General features: G+C 52.3%; 1 protein-coding gene across 1 annotated transcript in view; it reads left to right on the top strand.

Moving 5' to 3' along the window:
- Positions 1 to 21435, top strand: part of rfx4 (regulatory factor X, 4) — a 125205-nt gene that overhangs the window by 5696 nt on the left and 98074 nt on the right. The window contains exons 3-5 of the mRNA XM_072269309.1: positions 3708 to 3768; positions 4218 to 4341; positions 14909 to 14970. Of these exons, the coding sequence (XP_072125410.1) occupies positions 3708 to 3768; positions 4218 to 4341; positions 14909 to 14970 (247 nt within the window). The remainder of the gene's footprint in view (positions 1 to 3707; positions 3769 to 4217; positions 4342 to 14908; positions 14971 to 21435) is intronic.

The raw sequence follows: 21435 nt of genomic DNA, 5'->3' as shown, positions 1-21435 counted from the left end.
CAAGACTGTGGAACTTGCTCATCAAAGCACCTCCTCCAGAAGGTCTACAGTGAGGGAGCTCAAGGGTTTGCCAGTGCTGGCCCAAGGCAGCAGTAAACACTGGCCTTGACAGTGATCCCCAGATACAACAAGATGTTTCACAGGGGTATAATCAGGCAGGAAATGCAGAGGAAAATAACTAAACACAAAGGAGGGAAGAGAGTTAGGCTGGTGGGGATGGCGGTGAGGAAGGTCCCATCACTAATGGAGAGGAAGTTCAAATGGGATTGAAGAAAGCAGAAGTTCATATAATCATAGAGTCATAGAGTATTACAGCATAGAAATAGGCCCTTCAGCCCATCTAGTCCATACCAAACTGTTAACTGTCCAGTCCAATCAATCCACACCTGAACCATAGCCCTCAATGTTCCTCAATTTTTTTTTTTACAGTCAACCACTGCTCTGAGCAGGACATTTTTACATGGCCTGAAGACTGTACAGCACTTTAAATGTTTAAATGTTAAGAAAATTTCAGCTACGCGGCAACAAAGGCTATGTGCGTGGGAGCATTTCAGATACTGCGTGGCCGTGCACCCACACAGCTTAGAGGGAACAGTGATAGCCGTCCATCTCTCTCCTATCCTTGTATCTATCCAAAATTCTCTCACTGGCAGCTCGTTCCACACTCTCACCACCTTCTGAGTGAAGAAGGTCCCCCTAATGTCCCACTTAAACATTTCACCTTTCATCCTAACCTGTGACCTCTATTGCTAGTCTCATCCAACCTCGTGGAAAAAGCCAGCTTGCATTTACTCTATTTATATCTGTCATAATTTTGCATGCCTCTATCAAATCACCCCTTATTCTTCTACATGCTAGGCAATAAAGTCCTAACCTAGTCAACTTTTCCCAATAAATTTAGTCCTCAAGTCCTGACAACATCTATGTAAATGTTCTCTGTACTCTTTCAACCTTGTTTACATCTTTCCAGTAGGCAGGTGACCGAAACTGCATACGGTACTCCAAATTAGACCTGTACAACTTCAATATATCATCCCAATTCCTGTACTCAGTACAGTACTTTGATATATGAAGGCCAATGTGCCAAAAGTTCTCTTTATGACTCGATCTACCTGTGACACCACTTTCAAGGAATTGTGGATCTGAATTCCCAGATACCTTTGTTTTTCCAAACATGTTCAGAAAAGACTGGAGGGGAGTAGGGTGGAAGGAGTGATGGTGATGAAACACCATTAAGTGTTTGGAAAACAGAACTAGATTCAGGTTTATTAACACCATCACAGTACATTGTGAAATTTGGAGTTTTGCAGCAGCAGTATGGTGAAGTAGATGATAAATACTAAAATTTACTAAAGAAATATAAAAATAGTAGTGCAAAAGCAGATCAAAAATAGTGAGGTAATTTTCATTGTCCATTCAGAAATCTGATGGTGGAGGGGAAGAAGCTGCTCCTGAAACGCTGAGTGTGTGTCTTCAGGCTCCTGTACCTCATCCTTGATGGTAGCAATGAGAAGAGGGTGTGTCTATAGAAACAAAAAATCTACAGCACAATACAGGCCCTTTGGTCCACAACGCTGTGCCGAACATGTCCTTACCCAAGAACTACCTAGGCTTACTCATAGCCCTCTATTTTTCTAAGCTCCAAGTATCCATCCAGGAGTCTCTTAAAAGACCCTATCATATCCACCTCCACCACCATTGCCGGCAGCCCATTCCACACACTCACCACTCTCTGTGTAAAAAAAACTTACCCCTGACATCTCCTCTGTGCCTAATTCCAAGCACATTAAAACTATGTCCTCTTGTGCTAGCCATTTCAGCCCTGGGAAAAAGCCTCTGACTATCCACACGATCAATGCCTCTCATCATCTTATACACCTCTATCAGGTCACCTCTCATCCTCCGTCACTCCAAGGAGAAAAGGCTGAGTTCACTCAACCTATTCTCATAAGGCATGCTCCCCAATCCAGGCAACATCCTTGTAAATCTCCTCTGCACCCTTTCTATGGTTTTCACATCCTTCCCGTAGAGAGGTGACCAGAACTGAGCACAGTACTCCAAGTGGGGTCTGACCAGGGTCCTATATAGCTACAACATTACGTCTCAGCTCTTAAACTCAATCTCACGGTTGATGAGGGCCGATGCATCCTTAACCACAGAGTCAACCTGCACAGCAGCTTTGCTGATGATTCTTCATGACGTATGCCACCTTTGGCACTGCCAAGGGCATTGCCTACTGATGTGGGGAGGCTAATGCCCATCAAGGATTTGGCTGAGCTTAGGGCAGAGTTTCAGTTTCCTTGTGGGATTGTATACTTGGATGAATGGCTGATGGTTTGTATCCAGAGAGGAGAAAGAAGGTTGTTGGGGTTGTGTTGCACTCAGACCATGTGCTACAAACTGGCTTCCCTTTAGATCAGAGCTGAGGAGGAATTTCTTCAGCCCATGAATGGTGAAAGTGTGGAACTCATTGCCACAGATGGCTGTGGAGGCCAAGTCACTGATATATTTAAAGCAGAGGTTGATAGGTTCTTGATTAGTCAGGGAGTCAAAGGTTATGGAAAATAGGCAGGAGAATGGTGTTGGGAGGGATTATAAATTGGCAATGATGGTGTGGTTGGAGTAGACTTGATGGGCTGAATAGCCTAATTCTGCTCCTATGTCTTATGATCCTCTGACATCCCCTCTATACTTTCCTCCAATCAGCTTAAAGTTATGCTCCCTTGTAATAGCCTTTTCAGCCCTGGGAAAAAGTCTCTGGCTGTCCACACTATTTATGCCTCTTATCGTCTTGTACACCTCTATCAAGCCACCTCTCATTCTCCTTCACTCCAAAGAGAAAAGCTCTGGCTCACTTCTGACCACATGATGGAAGGAGAGATTGATAAAAGAGCGTAAGGACAAGAAAATCTGCAGATGCTGGAAGTCCAAGCAACACACTCAAAATGCTGGAGGAACTCAACAGGCCAGGCAACATCAGTGGAAAAGAGTAAACAGTCAGCGTTTCGTGCTGCGACCCTTCATCAGGACTGGAAGGAAATGATGTAACTCTCACTTTGACTAGCGGCTTAATACAGGGGGTGATAGCCCCTGGCCCGGTCAAACTTAAGAAATCTCGTATGGGTGGATGCTGCGTGATGTGTCCCCTGTTACAAATCAGTACCCCGAAATAACAAACAGTACCCAATATGTGATTAAACGATTGAGCTTTATAATTCTGAATTTGACCATATGGTTAGTAAAGAAAGAAAAAAGTGCCCATTCTCATGAAGCAGTCTATTGCACAAATGTTGGAGCTCACCGATAAGGCCATTCGTCCACCAATGACCTCCTCCGACCGTCACTGACCTTCGGACCCTCACTCCAAGTCCACTCCGTCCTGGCTCCCAGACACACAAGAAAGAACAAGATCCCGCTCATTGGCTAGCATGCCCCGTTATCTCTAGTCATAACCCAAACATTGCTGCTACAGGGAAACTATTACCTCAGCAGTGAAACATTACAGAGAAGCCATTACAGTAGCAGTGAAACCCTACAGCCTGTTACAATGAGAAGATGGTTTTGACCCAGACCTTGCCCCAAGTAATACCTGCAGTGGTGTCCTGGGGCAGGGATGCTGTTGTGTGTGGAAGTGCAGTGGGTTTCAGAGCGAGAGCGGGACTACAGTGACCATCTGTTCACTACTTATGTTGTCCTCCCATTAACAGATGAAGAAAAGGAAAACAACCGGGCCTCGAAACCACACTCCACCCCGGCAACCCTACAGTGGTGAGTTTGCCTGTCAATGTGTAAGAGGTCCATCGCATGTCTCCACCATCTCCCCTCCCCTTTTCCTCACTCAATGTGTAGGAGGTTCATTGTGTGTCACCTCCATCTCCCCCTCACTTTCCTACCCCCTCTTGTACTCCCTCCTTTGTCCTCACCCTCTCCCCGCAATCTCCGACCTTCCTTCGAGCTCCATCACCATCTGTGCAGACGCCATCTTTGTGTGTTTTGGACCCACGATGGACTCTTCACTGCTTGAAGGACGTTGCCAATGTCCGTCCCTCTGTGGTGATTAAAGCCACACTGGGGCTTGACAATGAGAGTTGTTTCAACGGTGGACTGGGTTGTTCAATGGACCCTCAGGCTGGCGCTTCATCTTCCATTTGCTACCACAAGCTTGCCGCCCGGTTCCTGCACCACAGACTGTTGAACGGACTTGTTGTCCCATTTAGGCTGGAGGAGAACTACGAGATTGCCGAGGGCGTCTGTATCCCGCGCAGTGCCTTGTACATGCACTACCTGGACTTCTGCGAGAAGAACGACACGCAGCCTGTCAACGCCGCCAGTTTCGGGAAGGTAAGGGAGAGGGGTGGGAGGTGAGTGAGGACAGGGTGGGAGAGAGGGGATGTGGGTACGGGGTGGGAGGTGAGTGAGGACAGGGTGAGAGAGAGGGGATGTGGGGACGGGGTGGGAGAAAGGGGATGTGGGGACGGGGTGGGAGGAGGTGAGGACTGGGTGAGAGAGAGGGGAGGTGGGGACGGGGTGGGAGGAGGTGAGGACAGGGTGAGAGAGAGGGGATGTGGGGACGGGGTGGGAGAAAGGGGATGTGGGGACGGGGTGGGAGGAGGTGAGGACAGGGTGGGAGAGAGGGGACGTGAGTACGGGGTGGGAGGAGGTGAGGACAGGGTGGGAGAGAGGGGATGTGGGGACGGGGTGGGAGGAGGTGAGGACAGGGTGAGAGAGAGGGGATGTGGGGACGGGGTGGGAGGAGGTGAGGACAGGGTGAGACAGAGGGGATGTAGGGACGGGGTGGGAGGAGGTGAGGACAAGGTGGGAGAGAGGGGACGTGGCGACGGGGTGGGAGGAGGTGAGGACAAGGTGGGAGAAAGGGGATGTGGGGACGGGGTGGGAGGAGGTGAGGACAGGGTGAGAGAGAGGGGATGTGGGGACGGGGTGGGAGGAGGTGAGGACAGGGTGAGAGAGAGGGGATGTGGGGACGGGGTGGGAGGAGGTGAGGACAGGGTGAAAGAGAGGGGATGTGGGGACGGGGTGGGAGGAGGTGAGGACAGGGTGACAGAGAGGGGAGGTGGGGATGGGGTGGAAGGAGGTGAGGACAGGGTGGGAGAGAGGGGAGGTGGGGACGGGGTGGGAGAGAGGGGAGGTGGGGACGGGGTGGGAGGACGTGAGGACAGGGTGGGAGAGAGGGGACGTGAGTACGGGGTGGGAGGAGGTGAGGACAGGGTGGGAGAGAGGGGACGTGAGGACGGGGTGGGAGGAGGTGAGAACGGGGTGGGAGAGAGGGGAGGTGGGGACGGGGTGGGAGAGAGGGGAGGTGGGGACGGGGTGGGAGGACGTGAGGACAGGGTGAGAGAGAGGGGATGTGGGGACGGGGTGGGAGGACGTGAGGACAGGGTGAGAGAGAGGGGATGTGGGGACGGGGTGGGAGGAGGTGAGGACAGGGTGGGAGAGAGGGGATGTGGGGACGGGGTGGGAGGAGGTGAGGACAGGGTGACAGAGAGGGGAGGTGGGGATGGGGTGGAAAGAGGTGAGGACAGGGTTGGAGAGAGGGGATGTGGGGACGGGGTGAGAGAAAGGGGATGTGGGGACGGGGTGGGAGGAGGTGAGGACAGGGTGAGAGAGAGGGGATGTGGGGACGGGGTGGGAGGAGGTGAGGACAGGGTGGGAGAGAGGGGAGGTGGGGACGGGGTGGGAGAGAGGGGAGGTGGGGACGGGGTGGGAGGACCTGAGGACAGGGTGGGAGAGAGGGGACGTGAGTACGGGGTGGGAGGAGGTGAGGACAGGGTGGGAGAGAGGGGACGTGAGGACGGGGTGGGAGGAGGTGAGGACAGGGTGGGAGAGAGGGGATGTGGGGACGGGGTGGGAGGACGTGAGGACAGGGTGGGAGAGAGGGGACGTGAGTACGGGGTGGGAGGAGGTGAGGACAGGGTGGGAGAGAGGGGACGTGAGGACGGGGTGGGAGGAGGTGAGGACAGGGTGGGAGAGAGGGGATGTGGGGACGGGGTGGGAGGAGGTGAGGACAGGGTGGGAGGAGGTGAGGACAGGGTGAGAGAGTGGAGGTGGGGACGGGGTGGGAGGAGAGTGAGGACAGGGTAAGAGAGAGGGGATTTGGGGAAGGGGTGGGGGGGGAGGTGAGGACAGGGTGAGAGAGAGGGGATGTGGGGACGGGGTGGGAGGAGGTGAGGACGGGGTGAGAGAGAGGGGAGGTGGGGACAGGGTGGGAGGAGGTGAGGACAGGGTGAGAGAGAGGGGAGGTGGGGACAGGGTGGGAGGAGGTGAGGACGGGGTGAGAGAGAGGGGAGGTGGGGACGGGGTGGGAGGAGGTGAGGACGGGGTGAGAGAGAGGGGAGGTGGGGACGGGGTGAGAGAGAGGGAAGGTGGGGACGGGGTGGGAGAGAGGGGATGTGGGTACGGGGTGGGAGGAGGTGAGGACTGGGTGAGAGAGAGGGGATGTGGGGACGGGGTGGGAGGAGGTGAGGACAGGGTGGGAGAGAGGGGAGGTGGGGACGGGGTGGGAGGAGGTGAGGACAGGGTGAGAGAGAGGGGATGTGGGGACTGGGTGGGAGGAGGTGAGGACGGTGAGAGAGAGGGGAGGTGGGGACGGGTTGGGAGGAGGTGAGGACAGGGTGAGAGAGGGGAGGTGGGGACGGGGTGGGAGGAGGTGAGGACAGAATGAGAGAGAAGGGAGGTGGGGACGGGGTGGGAGGAGGTGAGGACAGGGTGAGAGAGAGGGGAGGTGGGGACGGGGTGGGAGGAGGTGAGGACAGGGTGAAAGAGAGGGGAGGTGGGGACGGGGTGGGAGAGAGGGGAGGTGGGGACGGGGTGGGAGGAGGTGAGGACAGGGTGAAAGAGAGGGGAGGTGGGGACGGGGTGGAATGAGGTGAGGACAGGGTGGGAGAGAGGGGATGTGGGGACGGGGTGGGAGGAGGTGAGGACAGGGTGGGAGAGAGGGGATGTGGGGACGGGGTGGGAGGTGAGTGAGCACAGGGTGAGAGAGAGGGGAGGTGGGGTTGGGGTGGGAGAGAGGGGAGGTGGGGACGGGGTGGGAGAGAGGGGATGTGGGGACGGGGTGGGAGAGAGAGGAGGTGGGGACGGGGTGGAAGGAGGTGAGGACAGGGTGGGAGAGAGGGAATGTGGGGACGGGGTGGGAGGAGGTGAGGACAGGCTGAGAGAGAGGGGATGTGGGGACTGGGTGGGAGGAGGTGAGGACTGTGTGAGAGAGAGGGGAGGTGGAGACTGGGTGGGAGGAGGTGAGGACAGGGGGAGACAGAGGGGATGTAGGGATGGGGTGGGAGGAGGTGAGGACAGGGTGAAAGAGAGGGGAGGTGGGGACGGGGTGGGAGAGAGGGGAGGTGGGGACGGGGGGGAGGTGGGACGGGGTGGGAGGTGGGTGAGGACAGGTTGAGAGAGGGGAGGTGGGGATGGGGTGGGAGGAGGTGAGGACAGGGTGGGAGAGAGGGGAGGTGGGGACAGGGTGGGAGGAGGTGAGGACAGGGTGAGAGAGAGAGGGGATGTGGGGACGGGGTGGGAGGAGGTGAGGACAGGGTGGGAGAGAGGGGAGGTGGGGATGGGGTGGGAGGAGGTGAGGACAGGGTGGGAGAGAGGGAATGTGGGGACGGGTTGGGAGGAGGTGAGGACAGGGTGAGAGAGACGGGATGTGGGGACGGGGTGGGAGGAGGTGAGGACAGGGTGGGAGAGAGGGGATGTGAGGACGAGGTGGTAGGAGGTGAGGACCGGGTGACCGAGAGAGGATGTGGGGACGGGGTGGGAGGTGAGTGAGCACAGGGTGAGAGAGAGGGGAGGTGGGGACGGGGTGAGAGAGAGGGGAGGTGGGGACGGGGTGGGAGAGAGGGGATGTGGGGACGGGGTGGGAGGAGGTGAGGACGGGGTGAGAGAGAGGGGATGTGGGGACGGGTTGGGAGGAGGTGAGGACAAGGTGAGAGAGAGGGGATGTGGGGTCGGGGTGGGAGGAGATGAGGACAGGGTGAGAGAGAGGGGATGTGGGGACGGGGTGGGAGGAGGTGAGGACAGGGTGGGAGAGAGGGGAGGTGGGGACGGGGTGGGAGGAGGTGAGGACAGGGTGAGAGAGAGGGGATGTGGGGACGGGGTGGGAGGTGAGTGAGAACAGGGTGCGAGAGAGGGGTGGTGGGGACGGGGTGGGAGGTGAGTGAGAACAGGGTGCGAGAGAGGGGTGGTGGGGACGGGGTGGGAGGAGGTGTGGAGAAGGTGAGAGAGAGGGGAGGTGGGGACGGGGTGGGAGGAGGTGAGGACTGGGTGAGAGAGAGGGGAGGTGGAGACTGGGTGGGAGGAGGTGAGGACAGGGGGAGACAGAGGGGAGGTGGAGACTGGGTGGGAGGAGGTGAGGACAGGGTGAGAGAGAGGGGATGTGGGGACGGGGTGGGAGGTGAGTGAGCACAGGGTGAGAGAGAGGGGAGGTGGGGACGGGGTGGGAGAGAGAGAAGGTGGGGACGGGGTGGGAGAGAGGGGAGGTGGGTACGGGGTGGGAGAGAGGGGATGTGGGGACGGGGTGGGAGGAGGTGAGGACGGGGTGAGAGAGAGGGGATGTGGGGACGGGGTGGGAGGAGGTGAGGACAGAGTGAGAGAGAGGGGAGGTGGGGACGGGGTGGGAGGAGGTGAGGACTGGGTGAGAGAGAGGGGAGGTGGAGACTGGGTGGGAGGAGGTGAGGACAGGGGGAGACAGAGGGGATGTAGGGACGGGGTGGGAGGAGGTGAGGACAGGGTGAAAGAGAGGGGAGGTGGGGACGGGGTGGGAGAGAGGGGAGGTGGGGACGGGGTGGGAGGAGGGTGAGGACAGGGTGAGAGAGAGGGGAGGTGGGGACGGGGTGGGAGGAGGTGAGGACAGGGTGGGAGAGAGGGGATGTGGGGACGGGGTGGGAGGAGGTGAGGACAGGGTGGGAGAGAGGGGAGGTGGGGACGGGGTGGGAGGAGGTGAGGACAGGGTGAGAGAGAGGGAATGTGGGGACGGGGTGGGAGGAGGTGAGGACAGGGTGGGAGGAGGTGAGGACAGGGTGAGAGAGAGGGGAGGTGGGGACGGGGTGGGAGAGAAGGGATGTGGGGACGGGGTGGGAGGAGGTGAGGACAGGGTGAGATAGAGGGGATGTGGGGATGGGGTGGGAGAGAGGTGAGGTGGGGATGGGGTGGGAGGAGGTGAGGACAGGGTGAGAGAGAGGGGATGTAGGGACGGGGTGGGAGGAGGTGAGGACAGGGTGAGAGAGAGGGTATGTGGGGATGGGGTGGGACGAGGTGAGGTGGGGACGGGGTGGGAAGAGGTGAGGACAGGGTGAGAGAGAGGGGATGTGGGGACGGGGTGGGAGGAGGTGAGGACAGGGTGAGAGAGGGGAGGTGGGGACGGGGTGGGAGGAGGTGAGGACAGGGTGAGAGAGAGAGGGGATGTGGGGACGGGGTGGGAGGAGGTGAGGACGGGGTGGGAGAGAGGGGAGGTGGGGACGGGGTGGGAGGAGGGGGGACAGAGTGAGAGAGAGGGATGTGGGGACGGGGTGGGAGGAGATGAGGACGGTGAGAGAGACGGGATGTGGGGGTCGGGTGGGAGGAGGTGAGGACAGGGTGAGACCGAGGGGATGTAGGGACGGGGTGGGGGGAGGTGAGGACAGGGTGAGAGAGAGGGGATGTGGGGACGGGGTGGGAGGAGGTGAGGACAGGGTGAGAGAGAGGGGATGTGGGGATGGGGTGGGATGAGGTGAGGACGGGGTGAGAGAGAGGGGATGTGGGGATGGGGTGGGAGGAGGTGAGGACAGGGTGAGAGAGAGGGGATGTGGGGACGGGGTGGGAGGAGGTGAGGACGGGGTGGGAGAGAGGGGAGGTGGGGACGGGGTGGGAGGAGGGGGGACAGAGTGAGAGAGAGGGATGTGGGGACGGGGTGGGAGGAGATGAGGACGGTGAGAGAGACGGGATGTGGGGGTCGGGTGGGAGGAGGTGAGGACAGGGTGAGACCGAGGGGATGTAGGGACGGGGTGGGGGGAGGTGAGGACAGGGTGAGAGAGAGGGGATGTGGGGACGGGTTGGGAGGAGGTGAGGACAGGGTGAGAGAGAGGGGATGTGGGGATGGGGTGGGAGGAGGTGAGGACGGGGTGAGAGAGAGGGGATGTGGGGACGAGGTGGGAGGAGGTGAGGACGGTGAGAGATAGCGGAGATGGGGACGGGGTGGGAGGAGGTGAGGACAGGGTGAGCGAGATGGGATGTGGGGACGGGGTGTGAGGGGCTATAGAAACAGGATGTAATGGGGGAGTGGGCAGACAGTGGGAGTGAGGGAGGGGGAGGATAGGGTGGGGGAGTGTGGTTAGAGGGTGGGAGAGAGGTGGTGGGGACAGAGGATGGCAAGGGAAGAGTGAGGGTAGAGAGGGTGGCAGAGAGATGCGGATGATGAATGGGTAGAGCTGGGACTTTGTGGAGTGTAAGGGGAGTGGAGACGGGTGTTTGAAAAGGGAGGGTGTAACTGTGACCGGGGGTCAGTGGGTGAGGGGGTTGCGGCTGGGTAAGGCTAAAGCTCAAAACGTTTCAATGATGAATCATTCACTGTAGAAAACTGTTGGAAATGTCCAGATAATTGTTTAAAATGAGTATTGTAGCTAATATTTTCCAGCATTTTCAACCAAAGTGTAACAGCTGAATCTAGTTGATAGCCAGTTAGTGGAATATAAATATTTTGAAATGAGTTGCTTGCCTCTCCCTGATTGAAATAACATATCCACAACTCCATCAGATTTGGTTCCCAATCTTCTCTCTGCACCTGAAGACTTCCTCTCTCTCTTTGTCTCTCTCTCTATCTGTCTCCCCATCTCTCTTTCTGTCTGTCTGTTTCTCTGTCTCCCTGTATCTGTCTCCATCTGTCTGTCTCTGTGTGTCTCTCTCTCTTACACACACACACACACACACACACACACACCCACATAGACACCCACCCACACTCAAAAACAGTCTCTCTCTCTCTCACTCTCTCTGTTCCTTCCCACCCTCTGTTCCTACTTCACCCACTGTCTATCCCATTCCTCATGTTCTGTGATTCTCTGGTGAGTGTGTGTGTGTGTGTGTGTGTGTGTGTGTGAGTGAGAGAGAGAGAGAACCAGACATAGCAGGGAGCCAGAAGAACAGCAATCACACACACACACACACACACACACACACACACACACACACACACACACACACACACACTGTGTTTGAGTTTAATATTCAAATCTGATTGTTATTGGAACAATTTTGTTGGAAGTACCTTTTAGCCAACTTTAACTCTTTTGACTTTCGAGATTTCCTTGACTGGGCTAATTTAACGAGGAGATGATCTCTTCACAGAGTAAAGGTTTAAATTAAATTAATTTCAGAGGCACACTGATCTCTGTACTTCGAGAAAGAGAGACACTGGGCAGACGCATGCAGAGTTGTGTTGATGGAACAATCTGAAGTGGTTTGTACTGAGACTCTTTCCAAAACACCTGCTAAACCAGGGTGGGTTCTGAATGATATTCTTTCTCCGCTGGCGCACTCTAACTAAAATGTCGGATTTGATTTTGACTGTGAAGTATCTCTGAGTGAAATCGGGTGTGCGGCAATAGTTTACAATCACAGGGCCACAAGAGAAGCCAGTAAAAGCGAATGCAGGGATGTTGAACCGAACAGAGCCAGCTCTTTGTCTGAAGAAGTTGGCCCGTTGTAGGATGTGTTTTCCCACAGCCCCGGGAAGATCACCATGCCCGTACATGTGGATCTTAAAGGATAGGGGGAGGGATTAATGTGCAATTAAAGAGGCAGTAGAAGGCAGTGATGTTCTGGAATGTTAGATCACTAGCTGGAACAGCGGGGGTGTCCTTTACCTAAGCTTCATTGAATTTACACAAAAAGCGAGGGGCTGTCTCTGTGTCGGCTCAGTTATCACAGCCAGGCAAACTCCAGCAACTTCAAACTCCCGTCTCCTGTTTGAGAAACTATCTGCAGTGAAATTAAAACTGGGCTTTTTGCCGCTGGTGAGCAGACCCCGGTTTCAAGGGAGAACAGAGGAGATCTACCCCTCCGACTCCCAGAGACTTACTGCTTAACCAGTCGCCAGGCTTCCCGCTCACATAATATAATTTTCAGCCTTTGTTGCACTGGGATGGCTGTACATTTACATAAATTTACATACATGAAATTATTCCTGGAATAAGTTTACTTGTGGAAGATATGCAAATAAGCACTGTCCCTTTTTAATCTGTCAGTGTTTATTTACTGGGTTCCCAGGCTCTGCGCCAACTTTTTCACCATTTCAGTGGAAATTCTCCTTCTGCCGAATTTATCAGGAGTGACAGGAAAATACAAACTGGGTGAAGTTTTCAGGAAAACCTCTGGAAATCTGCAATGAAGCGGTGAATGTGCCGGAGATGGAGGGCCGGCCGTTGACCTGGTGGGAGCGGGACGATTGATTAATATCGATCCTTTGTTTGTGACTGCATTGAGGGATATCTACTGAGGCACGCACCGCTCCGACAGCCATTACTAAGTGCGAGCTGATCTCAGAGGAAACTTTTTAAAATTTAGAGATACAGCACGGTGCCAGACCCCAACAAACCCGCGCCGCACAGTCACACCGGCGTGACCAGTGAAGCTCCTAACCCGAGCGCCTGTGAAATGCGGCAGGAACCCGAGCGCCCGGGCTAGGCAGACTGGTAGTTCGACGGGCCAAAGGGCCTGTTTCTGTGCAGTACTGCTCTACGACGTGGTAAACATAGGCAGCAATTTATAGAGCACTACTCCGGTAGTTCTGCTTTCTGCCCTACTGGGTACCGTAACGTTTCAGACGTTTTATTTAAGGACAAGGATATACGTTTGTGGTCCTATCACTGGCATGTTTCAATGGGCGCGGGGGGGGGGGCGCTGAAAGAGCTGCATAATATTAGGAGAGGTGTTGGTTTATTTATTTAGAGGTAACAGGCCCTTCTGGATCAACGGACCCACGCTGCCCAGTTACACACAATTAACCTCCTAACCCCAGCGTCTGTGGAATGCGGGGGGAGACCCACGGCTCACGGGGAGAAGGTACAAGCTTCTTACGGCCACTGGTGCAATTGAGCCCCGGTCACTGGCATTATAAAACATTACACTAACCTCTACAGCAGCCTTCCGAAAGACCACAAGACAATAAAACATACGAGCAGAATTAGGCCATTCAGCCCATCGAGTTTGTTCCACAACTCCATCATAGCTAATTATTATCCCCCTCAACCCCATTCTCCTGCCTTCTCCCCAGAACCTTTGACACACCTGCTAGTCAAGAACCTACCAAACTCTGCTTTAGACGTACCCAACGACTTGGCCTCTAGAACTGTCCGAGGCAATGAATTCCAGTACCGAACCTATAACAGGGAAAGGGACGAGATTCCAAGAGTACAGACGGAAACCGAGTGTCCAGCTCAGACTCGGGAATTCTGGCATTTCACCCTTGTCCAGACTGATGATAGAAATATTCCCTGTAGATAATCACGCTCCTGCTGTCGGAGCTGTTGGCAACCAAACAGTGATGGAAAATATATAAGATGCTGAAGCAACTCAGCAGGTCAGGCAGCAGCTATGGAGAGAAAAACACAGTCAGTGTTTTGGGCCAAGACTCTTCATCAGGGCTATGTTCCTCTGACTCTTTGTGTGTTACTCTGGATTTCCAGCATCTGCAGAATCTTATCGATTTCTCCAACCTGCTTATTTCCTCACTCTGTCTCCCCCCCCACCTCTTCTTTTCTCCTAACATGCCTATAACCTCCACCTGCCTCTCCAGCTTCCCCTTCTCCTGTGGTCTACTCCTCCCCTATTAGATTCCTTCCTATCCATCCATTTGCAATTCCCACCTCTCGCATCCCAGCTTCTTACTTCATCCTCCCTCCCCAACTCACCTGGCATCATCTATGATCTTCTAGCTTGTCCTCCATCCCCTCTGCCCACATTTTCATTCCAGCACCTTCCCCCCTCCTTTCCAGACCTGATGAAAGGTCTTGGCCTGAAACATCGACCGTCGAGGAGAGCATAGAGGTCAGCAGCCTGACCTGATGAGTTCCTCCAGCGTGTTGCTCTGGATTTCCAGTATTTGCAGAATCCCTCATGTGGGAAGACAGTGGTTTCCTCCATACGCATAGACTAGAGTTTACAACAGAAATATTCCATTGATAGAGCCGTAGGCTTTCTATACTTGTAAAAAAAAAACTCAAAATATGTCTAAAGGTTTTATTGAAATCTTTAAGTGGACCTCAAGTTGTAGTAGTGACTCTGGAGAACGAACTGGAATGGGATTGGAATTAGTCTATTACTGCCACATGTATCGAGATGCAGTGAAAATCCTGTTCGTACACATCAGATCATTACACAGTGCCTTGAGGTGAACAAGGGAAAACAATAACAGAATGCAGAGTGAAGTGTAACAGCTACTGAGAAAGTACAGTGCAGGCAGGCAGGCTAGAAGGAGCAGGGTAAGATGGGTACCACGGTACTGTATGGTTAACACGGTTCCATTACAGTTTGAGATGTTGGAGTTTGGAGTTGAATTCTGACATCATTTGTCAGGAGTCGTACATTCTTCCTGTGACCGTGTGGGTTTCCTCTGGGTGCTCCAGATTCTTTCCACAGACCAAAGACTTGCTGGTTAGGTTATTTGGTCATTGTAAGTTGTCTCGTGATTAGGTAAGGGTTAAATCAGGGGTTGTTGGGCGGTGTGGCCAGAAGGACCTGTTCTGCACTGTATCTCGATGCATAAAGATCATAATGAGGTACCTGGAGTTGTGAGTTGAAGAGTCCAACTTGCATACCAGGGACTGTTTAACAGAAGCTGTCCTCTGCAGTGAGGCAGAGCCGATGGAGGGGCAGATGGTTTCCACAGTAAACTCTTTCTGACCAATTTTTCTTCATTTAGATAATTCGACAACAATTTCCACAACTAACAACAAGAAGATTAGGAACAAGAGGTCAGTCAAAGTAAGTAATCGGACTCCGTTTACACTTGCACATCATTCCACATGTACTATTTTCAGTTTGGAACTTTGAGTAAGTGTTTAGATATACACTCAATGGCCACTTTATTAGGTACACCTCTACATCTGTTCGTTAATCTAGTGAGCCAATCATGTGGCAGCAACTTAATACATAAAAGCATGCAGACATGGACAGGAGGTTCAGTTGTTGTTCAGACCAAACATCAGAATGGGGAAGAACTGTGATCTAAGTGACTCAGACCATGGAATGATTGTTGGTGCCAGACAGGATGGTCTGAGTATCCCTGAAACTGCTGGTCTGGGATTTTCACACACAGCCGTCTCTAGAGTTTACAGAAAATGGTGCAAGAAACAAAAACAATCCAGTGAGTGGAAGTTCTGTGGGTGAAGAAGACTTGTTAATGAGGAGGGTCAGAGGAGAATGGCCGGACTGATTCGAACTGACAGGAAGGTGACAGTAACTCAGATAATCTCACCTTATAGCAGTGGTGTGCAGAAGAGCATCTCTGAATGCACAACATGAAACTTGAAGTGGGTGGGCTACCGCAGCAGAAGACCAAACTGGGTTCCTCTTTTGCACTTAATAAAACAGCCACTGAGTGAACTTTCGTATTCTTTGTCCTTTGCTGGCAAAGTTTTAATTTCATTTCAGTTGCAAAAAGCTGCCATGGTTTCTCGCTTTCCTCTGGTTCTCCCAGTAGAAGAAACTGTTACTCTATTATGTTTTGTCCATCAAGAGGTGTCGGCTTCTCATGCTGAGTCAGTGTTTATTGTCCGTCCCTCGTCATCCTTGAGGGTGGTGTTGAGCTGCCTTCTTGGATTGCTGCTGTCCCTGTGGTGTGGGTATACCACCGAGATGGTCAGGTCTTCACCATCATCAGCAGTTTGCTAGTGCCTTCTGTCCTGGGCTACTCTTTCAGTCTTTCAAGGTGCAGTCCATCAAAGATATTTCCTCTCTGAGGGATGAGGTCTTTGGAGCTTCTGCTGGCATTGGTGTAGTGCTGCTTTTTTATGGGATGAGGTTGCTAGCCCCATGCCCAACTCATCCTTTTGCAGTTAGGCTTGTGGCCTTCCAGGGTGGAGTCACTAAGCTGGTATCTACCCTAAAATATGTCAGTTTAAACTCTAGAATTATGTCCAGATGCTTAGCTATCCTCTGGACTTTGAAATTGGAGCCAAGTTAGTACATAAGAGCAGAATTAGGCCATTCAGCCCATCAAGTCTGCTCCACCATTCCATCATGGATGAGTTAATATCCGTCATACATGAACTCTTTCATTCCTTGGGATCACTCAACCAGAGAGCAGAAGACAACAAACTGTAAATCAGAATCAGGTTTATTATCACTGACATGTGACGTGAAATTTGTTAACTTAGCAGCACTTCAATGCAATACATAATAGAGAAGAGAAAAAATAATAATAAATAAGTAAATCAATTACAGTATACATACACCAAATAGACTAAAAATGTGCAAAAATCAGCAATACTGTATATTTAAAAAAAGTGAGGTCGTGTCCAAGGATTCAATGTCCATTTAGGAATCGGATGGCAGAGGGGAAGAGGCTGTTTCTGAATCGCTGAGTGTGTGCCTTCAGGCTTCTGTACCTCCTACCTGATGATAACAGTGAGAAAAGGGCATGCCCTGGGTGCTGGACGTCCTTAATAATGGACGCTGCCTTTCTCACATCGCTCCGTAAAGATGTCCTGGGGTACTTTGTAGGCTAGTGCCCAAGATGGAGCTGACTAAATGCAAAAAGATGAAACAATAATAATAAATAAATAAGCAATAAATATCAAGAACATGAGGTGAAAAGTCCTTGAAAGTGAGTCCATTGGCTGTGGAAACATTTCAATGATGGGGCAAGTCAAGTTGAGTGAACTTATCTCCTTTACTTCAAGAGTCTGATGGTTGATGGGTAGTAACTGTTCTTGAACCTGGTGGTGTGGGTCCTGAGGCTCCTGTACCTTTGATGGCAGCAGCGAGAAGGGAGCATGTTCTAGGTGGTGGGAATCCCTGATGATGGATGCAGCTTGCCGGTGACTTTTTGTAGTATTTTCCATACAAGGGCATCGTTGTTTCCAGTATGACTCTGTGGTTGTAATCCTTCGATCTGCTATGATCTCCCTCAGTTTCCTCACTCACTTTATTTAGAACACATGAGTTTCTGCAGATGCTGGAAATCGAGAGCAACACACAGAAGATGCTGGAGAAACTCAGAAGATCAGGCAGCATCTATGGAGGGGAATAAAGAATCGATGTTTTGAGCCAAGGCTCTTTGTCAGGACTGGAAAGGGAGTGGGAAGATGCCAGAATAAGAAGGTGGAGGAGGGGAAAGAGTGCAATCTAGAAGGTGATAGGTGAAGCCAGATAAGGGATAAGGTAGGTAGGTCTCGGCTCAAAACATCGACTCTTTATTCTTCTCCATAGATGCTACTGACCTCCTGAGTTGCTTCAGTGTTTTGTGTGTGTAACTGCAGAGTTACAGCACAGTAACAGACTTTCAGTCCCAACAAGCCCACACTGCCCAGTGACACCCATGTGACTAATCAACATACTAACCCGTGCACAGAACGCACCACCGTTCAGGTGCACTGACCCACGATGCTATGCCAACACCCTAACCTACTGTAAGATTAATTTAACCCTTTCCTCCCCATAACCCTCTTTTTTTCTATCATCCATATATCTAAGAATTATTTAAATGCCCCTAAGGTTTCTGCCCCCACCACCATCCCTGGTAGGGCCTTCTACATACTCACCACTCTCTGTATAAAGAACCTATTTCTGACATCTCCCTTATACTTTCCTCCAATCACCTTAAAATTATGCCCCCTCAAATTAGTCATTTCCACCTGGGGAAAATGTCTCTGCTTGTCCAATCTACGTATGCTTCTTATCATCTTGTACATATAACCATATAACAATTACAGCACAGAAACAGGCCCTCAGCCCTTCTAGTCCGTGCCGAACTCTTACTCTCACCTAGTCCCACCGACCTGCACTCAGCCCACAACCCTCCATCCCTTTCCTGTCCATATAGCTGTCCAATTTAACTTTAAACGACAACATTGAACCTGCCTCAACCACTTCTGCTGGAAGCTCGTTCCACACAGCTACCACTCTCTGAGTAAAGAAGTTCCCCCTCATGTTACCCCTAAACTTTTGCCTTTAATTCTCAACTCATGTCCTCTTGTTTGAATCTCCCCCACTCTCAATGGAAAAAGCCTATCCACGTCAACTCTATCTATCCCCCTCATAATTTTAAATACCTCTATCAAGTCCCCCCTCAACCTTCTATGTTCCAAAGAATAAAGACCCAACTTGTTCAACCTTTCTCTGTAACTTAGGTGATGAAACCCAGGTAACATTCTAGTAAATCTTCTCTGTACTCTCTCTATTTTGTTGACATCTTTCCTATAATTCGGTGACCAAAACATCTTTAAAAATTCACCTCTCATCCTCCTAGACCCATGTGATCCATTAAGCTACTAACTGTACATCTTTGGACTGTGGGAGGAAACCAGAGCACCCGGAGGAAATCCATGCGGTCACGGGGAGAACGTACAAACTCCTTGCAGGCAGAGGCCGGTTGCTGGTACTGTAAAGCGTTATGCTAACTGCTACTCTGCCAGGGAATAAGAAGACCACGTCTCCCAGCCTGCAGCTCTGTCCATTGCAGTTGTAACAGGTGGTATGGTAACATGATGGTTTGACACGGGTTCATTCCTGCTGCTGTCGGTAAAGACGTTGTACGTTCTCCCCGTGAGTGTGCGAGTTTCCTGCAGGTGCTCTGCTTCCTCTCGTTCTAAACACGTACAGTTAGGGTGAGTGAGAGTTGGGCATGCTATGTCATTGCCAGGAGTGTGGTACCCCTGGCAGGCTGACTACAGCACAACCCCGGACTGTGTTGGTCGTTACTGTATATTTTGATGTTCCCAGGTACATGTGACAAATAAAGATCATCTTTATCTTCCGCTGCAGAGGCAGGTGAACGGTGGGGCTGGAACTGGGGGGGTGGGGGGCAGGATTTCACATTCTCTCTCAGGGTGGGCGGGGTTAACACTGATCTCAGGCCGGCATTGTGGCTGCCCCAGACACTGATGGTTGGGCTGGCACTGGGAGAACAGATCCCACAGTGTCTGGATGTCTAGATATAGATCCATTGATGGAGACCTTGCACATATGAACTGCGAGAGAGTAGCCAGTTACATTCCTGGTCAGAGCCTCTAATCTAGAACACACTACACTAGCTCCCTGAGGAGCACTGGATGCAGCGTCTACTGGGAACTCTGGTAGAGCTGGTGGGTGCCATTGCATTGAATATTGAGTGACTGTGGTGTGTGTGGCTGTCAGGCAGTGATGTGGTGGGTGGGGGATGGTTCGGGGAAGTCTCCTAGTCAGTTGAACCTGTTAACCTAGAAGAATGAGGAGAGAGCTTGTTGAAACCTATTGAATATTGAAAGGCCTAGATAGAGTGGATGTGGAGAGGATGTTTCCCATAGTGGGGGAGTCTAGGACCAGAGGGCACAGCATCAGAACAGACGGTCATCCATTTTGAACAGAGATAAGAGCCTAGAGGTAATGTTACAGCTGTACAGGACCCTGGTCAGACCCCACTTGGAGTACTGTGCTCAGTTCTAGTCGCCTCACTACAGGAAGGATGTGGAAACCATAGAAAGGGTGCAGAGGAGATTTACAAGGATGTTGCCTGGATTGGGGAGCATGCCTTATGAGAATATGTTGAGTGAACTCAACACTTTCTCCTTGGAGTGACGGAGGATGAGAGGTGACCTGATAGAGGTGTATAAGATGATGAGAGGCATTGATCGTGTGGATAGTCAGAGGCTTTTTCCCAGGACTGAAATGGCTAGCACAAGAGGACACAGGTTTAAGATGCTGGGGAGTAGGTACAGAGGAGATGTCAGGGGTAAGTTTTTTTTTTAAGCAGAGAGAGTTGAGTGCGTGGAATGGGCTGCCAGTGATAGTGGTGGAGGCGGAAACGATGGGGTCTTTTAAGAGACTTCTGGATAGGTACATGGAGCTCAGAAAAATAGAGGGCTATGGGTAACCCAAGGTAGTTCTAAGGTAAAGACATGTTCGGCACAACTTTGTGGGCTGAAAGGCCTGTATTGTGCTGTTGGTTTTCTATGTTCTAAGGGGACGAGAAGGATAATAAATCAGCCATGATGGAGTGGGGAGCAGACTTGATGGGCTGAATGGACTAATTCTACTCGTGTCTAATGGTCACACAGTTCCACTGCCACACTGTTACATCGTACTGAGTGGCAGCTGTTCCTTATGCCTCTGCTTGCCCCCAGTGCAGAGATAGGGTGATGGTCCTGACCCTGTGGCGTGAGTGGGTTCTGCAGAGAACGCTCATGTCCTGAGCTCTGTGGTTGGGTCTGATAAATGCCCGTGTTAGTTGCCATCTGTCGGCACAGGAAGAACCCACAAGGCACAGGTTGGCAGCTCCAGGGATGAGACTGGATGTGAATTGGGGGACTGCTTTGTCGAGCAGCTCCACTGCCAATGCAAAAAGCAGAATTTCCTACTTTAATTCCTATGCCCATTCCTGTTCCAACATGTTGGTCCATGGCTGCCTCTTCTGCCAAGATGAGGCCAGTCTCAGGTTTGAGGGCAACAGCTCATATTCCGTCCAGAGTAGCTGGCATGAAGATTGACTTCTCCAAATTCTAGTAAAATTCTCCCCCGCTTCCTTCTTTTTCAATTCCCCACTGTGACCTTTTACCTCTTCTCTCCTTAGGCCTATCAGATCCCTGGTGTCCCTCTTCCTTCACTTTCTCCCAAGGTCCACTTTCCTCTCCTATGAGATTCCTCCTTTACCTTTCGATCCTCTGCCAGCTACTTGTTTTATCCCCCTCTCCACTACTCACCGGGCTTCCCCTATCATTTTCCTTCCCCCTCCCCCACCACTTTATTCTGGCAGCTTCTGCCCCATCCTCTCCAGTCCTGACGAAGGACATCAGTGAAACGTCGACCGTTTACTCTTTTCCGTAGATGCTGCCTGACCTGCTGAGTTCCTCTTGCATTTTGTGTGTGTGGCTCCTGGGGGTGTTGGGACATTGGATGTGATGCATGAAGATGCAGGTGGCATCACCTGAAATTGGCATCCGGGTCAGTACAGAGCTGATGGGTTGAATGGCCTTACTGTATGGTTGTGATCTACCCCTGCCCGAGATGGGGCCACTAGTTCCTCACCGGCAGGGGCAGGCCCGGGCCAGAGATTGGGCATGCAGACTGTCCGCCACATCTGGTAACGTGTTAACCAGCCTGGTCACCAAGTTAGCAGAATCTCTTGTGTTTATGATATGCTGCTCCACTGAGAAGTGTCTTCGAGGGATGTCTACCCTGAAGAAGCTGAAATCTTCTTTTTGATGGGAGTTCAGTGAGACCCACTCTCACTGCTCCTCCTCTGTGATCCCT

The sequence above is a fragment of the Mobula birostris genome, chromosome 9 (assembly GCF_030028105.1).
Source record: "Mobula birostris isolate sMobBir1 chromosome 9, sMobBir1.hap1, whole genome shotgun sequence".
In the NCBI taxonomy this organism is placed as follows: domain Eukaryota; kingdom Metazoa; phylum Chordata; class Chondrichthyes; order Myliobatiformes; family Myliobatidae; genus Mobula; species Mobula birostris.
The sequence above is the reverse complement of the archived record's forward strand: the minus strand, read 5'-3'. Positions and strand labels throughout refer to the sequence as shown.